At 36.9% G+C, this 7,384-nt stretch overlaps 1 protein-coding gene across 2 annotated transcripts in view; it reads left to right on the top strand.

Moving 5' to 3' along the window:
- adarb2 (adenosine deaminase, RNA-specific, B2 (inactive)) overlaps positions 1 to 7,384 on the top strand; it is a 293,464-nt gene that overhangs the window by 247,607 nt on the left and 38,473 nt on the right. For both annotated transcript variants that reach the window (XM_015373546.1, XM_015373545.1), the window contains exon 5: positions 3,024 to 3,192. In XM_015373546.1, coding sequence (XP_015229032.1) covers positions 3,024 to 3,192 — 169 coding nt within the window. The remainder of the gene's footprint in view (positions 1 to 3,023; positions 3,193 to 7,384) is intronic.

Below are 7,384 nucleotides of genomic sequence, written 5' to 3'. Positions count from 1 at the left end.
CAGTACCGCCACCTTCTGCTCTGGAGTGTAAACGCTTCGCCTATGAGAAAAAGGAGCAGTGCATGAACCGAACGGTACACATGCGAACCGAACCGAGACAGTCGAACCGAACGGTTCGGACGGTTTTCAAAAACCGTTCCATCCCTAGTCTGTACGTTATCTCCCTTTTATCTCCTCTTTCTTTCATCTTTTCTCATTTTTTTTTCTGTTTTTCCTTTCCTGTTCTACTTACATTGCCCTGTCCATATAATCTGTAATACTCCCTGCATGAATTATAATCTGTTGGGCTCTTTTTGGCATCAAGACAATTATTCTTATTGCCACATTTCCAGACAGGACACTGTTAAAAAATTTTTAAAAAATAGGATAAACAGCTTTCCATATTCACTTAGGTTATGTCTCGTTGCATTGTTGTCCGCAGAAAAAGAACAGCAGAAAAACTGAATATCTTAAAGGGGGGAATCCCAGAGGAAAGGAACATCTGAAATGAGATCTCCAAAATGTTTCATGTACTTCTCCTATAAAACTATGAGAGATGTGTGACATAAAAATGAGACTAAGGTATATTTATCCTGTCTCAGTTTTTTTTCTGGAGCAATAAGATGACTAAAGCTGTATTTACTTTTCTTTCAAGGTTCAGAAAAGATCTCAACAAGCTCAAATATAATTCTCAGATTATTTCAACTTTTTCGTCTCCTTGTTATCCTAGGCAGAGAAATCAGAGAGCTCTCTTTATTAACTCAGTCTACTCTCATCCCAGTTTCAATAGCCTTTTTGGAAAGTATTAAAACAAACAAAGTAAAACAAATGTCAGTAGGTAAATCACCTGGTCAAGATGGTTTGACTTCCAATTTTCATAAGTTTTTTCTGGGAAGACTTAACAGAATTATTATTCAAAGCCTTAAAATAATGAAAAATATTATTTAATGCAAACTATGAAACAATGAGTCATTACATTATCACCAAAACCAGGAAAAGACAAAAGATATTGTCACGGTTTGGTGTTGGATTGAGGACCCAAAAGCAGAGGTAAGTAAGGCAGAGGTGAATTTAGGTGGGTTTAATGAGGTCCACAGGTACAGAGGCAGGAATCAAAAAATCCAACAAAAATAACAAACAAACCAGAACCAAGGAGACATCTGAGGAAACCATACTCTAGGAGCCAGGGAGAGACGAGGTAAGCAGACAGACGTTAGACGAGGATCCAGCAAACAGGAACTGAAGAGGGAGGGCTTTTAAAGGGGACAGAGACAAAGAGAGGGCTAACGAGAGGATTGGAAACAGGTGAGGACAGAGCAGAAAACAGAGCTAGGGAGAGAGGACACAAGAGGGCAGTAGAGGACAACAAATGGAAAACCTGGAAGACAGGAACTAACAAGAAAACAACAAAATAATAATTAAACACTAAAACAAGGAGCAAAGTAAAACTGAATACTCTAAATAAACATAACAAAACCAAGACTGTGACAGATATATCCACAATCTGAGGCCATTAACTGTGTTGAATGTAGATTACAAATTATTCATCCTTATTTTTATTTTTCAAATCCATTTAACTCTGATTTTGGAAAGATTGTGTGAAACCCAATCAGCATTCGTTAAGGACTGGTCCATATGCAACAATATTAGGCTTGTTTTTGACTTAATATAAGTAAAATTTGTTTCTTAAAGATTATTTTATTTTTAGACTTCCACACATATTTTGACTCTATAGAGCATCCATTGATAATTAAATACTTTTGGCTTTGGTAAAATGTTTATAGAGGTCAATGATTTGATCTATAAGGGTATTATTGGTTCAGTCCATCTGTCTGAATGAACAACCAAGAGATGAAGTGCAACAGGGAAATCCAACAGCGTTGGCTCTGCTCTCCTTATTTATTTATTTAGCTGCAGAGTTATTGACTCTCTTTCTTAAGAATAGCCAAGTTATTAAGCCACTGAAAGTATTTGGTTATCCTTTGATGATAACTCAGCTCACTGATGATACCACTATGTTTCTGCAAGATAAAAATACAGATCCCTTTAGTTAAAAATAAGATAAAAATGGATTATACTTAAATTTATATAAATTTGAGTAAATGTCACTACACACTGCAAAAATTGAAATCTGAATACGTTTTTTTTTCTTAAAATAAGTGCATTTTTTGTTGAATTGAGGAGGTGAGATTTTTTTCCAAAGGAACAAGACAAAAAAAAACAAAACAATTGCATTATCTTATTTCAAATGAATATTATTTACCTATCTTATTTTAAGAGTAAAAATACTCATTCCATTGGTAAATCATCTCATTTGCCTACTTAAATTAAGGGTAAAGGCTCTAATTTAAGGAAATTTGGACTTCTTTCCAGATTATTTTTTGCAGCGCACAATTATCAATGAAGCACCTTATATACGGGTTTCATGTGTAAGGCATAAAATATGACAATAACAAAGGGTTTTAAGGCAAAAGAAGATTTGAATATTTTGCCTCTCATAAAGAAAAGTAAATGCATTCTTAATTTTCACTACAGAAGAAACATGTTAGAAACATCTCAGACATAATAGAAGCTAAAATGAGGCTGAGTTGAGGAACTGAAATGTGTCATGAGCTATAGAAGAGGAAGCTTTGAGCAGTAATATTTTCCTCTGGGATAGTTTAGGGATCAAATACAGTGTGAGAAACATCAAGATGAGATATCTTGTATGAATAGAATATATCCATGCCTACGTTAACAGACTGAAAAAAAAGGTATTCTTTTACTAATGAATCCTTGCAAAAATGACATAACTATATCATTCTTGTACAGATGTGAAAGATAACAAGGAGGGGCTTTTAGATTTACAAAGTGCACATTGTAAAAAAAAAAATAAGATTTGTCCTTTCCTTGTTCATTTGATTCATTTTCACAAAATCCAAGAAATGTACTTGTAATGTACAAGTTTACTCTTTTGAAATGACAAAATTATGTCCAAATTGCAGACTGAAACACACCAAATTGTTTGCCAGAAGGTGTAATATCCATCTCCTTTTGTTCAACAGATTTGGACCTGAGGCACGCCCAAGTGGTGGCGCTATCCACGGGAACCAAATGCATCAACGGGGAGTACCTGAGCGACCAAGGACAGGTGGTCAATGACTGTCACGCAGAAGTGACAGTTCGCAGGGCTTTGATACGTTTTCTCTACTCTCAACTGGAACTCTTCCTAAGGTAAGACACTAAAGTTTGATTTTCACCCATAACCATTTGAAATAAATTTGATTAGTTTCCTCTTCTAGCTAAAACCATAGTTACAATTGACTTAGAGGCTTTAAGTGTACAAAAAATATAGGTCAGGAGATTGGATAAAGAGGTTAAATTCAATTCAGTTCAATTCAGTTTATTTACATAGCGCCAATTCATAATACGTTGTCTCAAGGCACTTTACAGTTCACCAGACCATCCAGTCAAATTGATTCAAAGTTTTCTATCCAAGGAAAACTAGTTGATTGCATCGACTCATAAATTTGAACGCAATCCCTCACACTAAGCATGCATGTAGCAACAGTGGAGAGGAAAAACTCCCTTTTAACAGGAAGAAACCTCCAGAAGAACCAGGCTCAGTGTGAGCGGCCATCTGCTGAGGGTGACTGGTTTTCAAGGAGACAGAAGCAGACAAAGAGAAAGAAGCAGAGATACAAAAACCAGCTGTAAAAGGCGGACCCATCCAGGAAACACACAGCCAGGCAGACGAGCTCCGAGCCAGCTCGCATGTCAGAGGATGAAGAGAGCACATCCAGCCAGTCACAGTCAGAGAAACAGGACTACACTGGAAAACAGGCCGATCTCCAACAACTATAAACAATGGTGTTGATGGCAGCAGCACAGCTGATGTGACAGGAAGCCAATGAAGAGAAGCTAAGATAGTAGAGATATCATCTCTCTTTTTAATTTTCATCAGAACTCTGGCTGCAGCATTTTGGATCAGCTGGAGGCTTTTAACTACAGTTTGTGGACTTCCTGATAGCAAAGAATTACAATAGTCCAGCCTTGAAGTGCAAAATGCATGGACCAGTTGCTAAGCATCATCCCTGGACAGGATATTCCAAAATTTTGCAATATTCTGCAGATGAAAAAAGGAAATTCTAGAAACCTCTTTGATATGGGATTTAAATGACAGGTCCTGATTAAGGATAACACCTCATCAGTGGAAATCACATTCATTCTATTTTAACCCAATCATATAATAAGTCTTAGGTTTCTAACTGCTATTAGCCGAAGTGTAAACAATCCAAACTCTTGTTGTTGAATATAAAAAGTGTAATTATTTTCAGTCACTAAACCCAGTTCATTAGCATGTAAATATATGTAAATAAATGTAATAAACAATATTGATCATATACAACACATTGCCTGTTATGGATGGAAAGGATTTCCGGTTAAAATAAAAGGGCAAAGAGAAAACAATTGCATGAGTCAGTTGTATAGGCTAATGACTTCCCTTGGGTCTAATTATCCTGTATTTGTTGACTTTTGGTCACTCAATTAACTAGTGTTTAAAGTCTAACATTTCCATGCACTGGAATTACTCATTTGAAAATATCCTTGTTGTTTTATACATAATTAGGTATTTAATCTGATACATAACAGATCCATAATTGTGCAAGTATGATCAAAATCCTAAAATGATTCCTTTTTGTTTTATTAATGCAAGATCAGCCCCAAGATTAAAATGTAGTGGGATTCACATATATTCCAGAGTTAACTGAGCAATAACTTGTTTTGGATTTTCCCCTTCTTATCTGAGTAAAAATGGTGTCAGAAAGTATGTATTTCCCTTTTAGCAAGCTAAATAGATCCTGCGTTCATGTTTATAACAAGTACAATTTAGGACTTTCTGATTAATCACCCAAACTAGTTTTCACTTGACTCAAACCTTGTCCAGTCAAATGCAGTTATAAAAAGGTTGGACCTCAAAGAGAAAAAAACCCTTTAGCTGATGAAAACAGGATGGTAGTGAACACCATAGTGCTGTCTGTGTTAAGCTTGGTTTATTCTTGAGGTCCTTGTGACCAGGTTACGGCATTTTTTGCGTCCATGTCCCTCTGTGCAGCGTCCGTGTGGACAGAATTTCTGTACCGCGCACCTAGGAAAATTTGTTTCTTCCATAGACAGATCCTTGCAGAAAAACAAGGCGAGCGAGCAACAGCTCCCACTGTCGTTAGTTCACAAATGTAAAAATCTAGAGACATCCTGTGATTTTAACCCAAATACCACCAGTTTCAACAGATTGAAAAAAAACTCTTGCAAAGAAATTACTGTCTCTCTTAGACAGCATGACGAGTCTTTGAGAAAGTTGTAAACAGCTCTGTCTGCTACCTCCTCATGTAGCGTGGTGCTGTATACTTGCTTTTTGTGCTGTATATGCCCACTGGAGGTGGCCACAATGGGGGGAGGGAAGCCCCACAGTGCATCAAAGCTACAGGCATTGTGACATAGTGGGCAGCTTTTTTTCCACGATAATGGTACGTGCATCAAGCATAACACAACCTTCAGTATTTTAAAGCAACGCTCTGTAATTTTTAGCCAAGAGAGGTTCTAGATCTGGAACTTCCAGGTTTAATTAAATTCAATTCAATCCAGTTTATTTATATAGCGCCAATTCACAACACATGTCATCTCAAGTCACTTTACAGTTCAACCAGATCATACAGTCAAATTGATTCAAAGTTTTCTATCTAAGGAAACCAGTTGATTGCATCGACTTATTGACTCAAATACAATCCCTCACAGTAAGCATGCTTGTAGCGACAGTGGAGAGGAAAAACTCCCTTTTAACAGGAAGAAACCTCCAGCAGAACCAGGCTTAGTGGGAGCGGCCATCTGCTGAGGTCGACTGGGGTTCAAGGAGACAGAAGCAGAGATACAAAAAGCACCCATGAAAGAAACTGGCACCACTGTGTTGTCACAAGATCTAACAGTCTTCCACCATGTTTTGGACCCTGATACCAGACCACTCTGGACCAGTGGACTAATAGGTTATGTCAGATATGTCATATCTGTTTTGACGCCTTTAGCTTAATTTGATGTTTGGGACCACCCTAGTGTGACCATTGTGTTCCATCTTTACACTTTGACCATTTCCTGCACCAATGGGTAAATAAATTAGGGTTTTCCTTAAACTGAATAAGCACTATTGGTGTAATGGCATCCTAAGTTAATTTCACTTAAAGATATTTATTCGTATGGACATCCACTGAAAGAAAATCTATCAGCGAAAACAAACTCTGGGCTATATCAAGGAGGCCGAAAAACCTTGGTATGTAAGGGGCTTAGCCTAACATTTAGCTCTGCGGTAAATTAGAGATTCAATCAGATTTCAGGAAAGGTTTAAAATAAATATTCTTACTTTGATATTATCCTAAGGAAACAGACCAAAATATGTGCTCAGCTTATTGTTGTTTCTAAAAGCCCCCTTAAGACTTTAAACAAGGTAAAGTAGAAGTAGAAAGTGGCTGAAGAAAAGACTAAATGAAAACCTTTTGGCAGTGATTATGTACCACTATTCACTAGGTTTTAGTTTCCAAGGAGCCTCCTGCAGTTTGAACATAGATTACATTATGTTCATACGTGATGCTTAATAACATCACATCATGTTAGTTATGACCCCCTGCAGTAACCAAAAACTGTTCTCTCCTCTATAATAAGCTCCATGGAAACAGCACCGCTTTGTTCACAAGAGGCTTTTCAATAATCAACAGGCCATATGTCTGCTGTTCTCTCTAGCTAACGAAGCATACTGTGGCACATTCTGCTAATGCCTTCTTCGGTTTCTGTTCTATACACTTCTTCCTGAAGTAGTCATACTGCATTTTTCTTTGTTTTGTTTTTTATTTTTTCATATAAAATCCACACGAGCTGTGAATGCCATGGTTGCAATGTTGCAGAGGTAAAAATATAGCAATTATAATAAGAATAAAAATCATTTGATTGGAAAACAGTGATGGAGGAAAGATATGATGTACTTCTCCAGACCACGTCTGCCGTTCCTTCATCGCCGTCTCCATTTCTCTCCTGCATAAACACCAAAATGTTAATAGCAAAACTCAAATTTGACAAATTCAGACAGACCCAAACGCAAACATTCCACATTTTGTGTAATGACAAAAGCATTATAGCCAGATGTTATTTCAATAGTAGCTTGATCTCACATAGAGCACACTGACTGTTCTTTCTTTTAACGAAACAACAAATTCAACCAGCGACATGCCAGCTGCAAATGTAGTGACTGATAGTTTATTCATCAGTGAATATAATGTATTTTATTACAGAATTGCCGATGATAGAACCATTTTTACACTTGCAGCTTACATGTTGGTGTCCTTAGTTTCTCATTTTGTGAAAACTTGGTATGCATAACATC

The sequence above is a fragment of the Cyprinodon variegatus genome, unplaced genomic scaffold (genome assembly GCF_000732505.1).
Source record: "Cyprinodon variegatus isolate N-32 unplaced genomic scaffold, C_variegatus-1.0 Scaffold88, whole genome shotgun sequence".
NCBI classification, from domain to species: domain Eukaryota; kingdom Metazoa; phylum Chordata; class Actinopteri; order Cyprinodontiformes; family Cyprinodontidae; genus Cyprinodon; species Cyprinodon variegatus.
The sequence above is the reverse complement of the archived record's forward strand: the minus strand, read 5'-3'. Positions and strand labels throughout refer to the sequence as shown.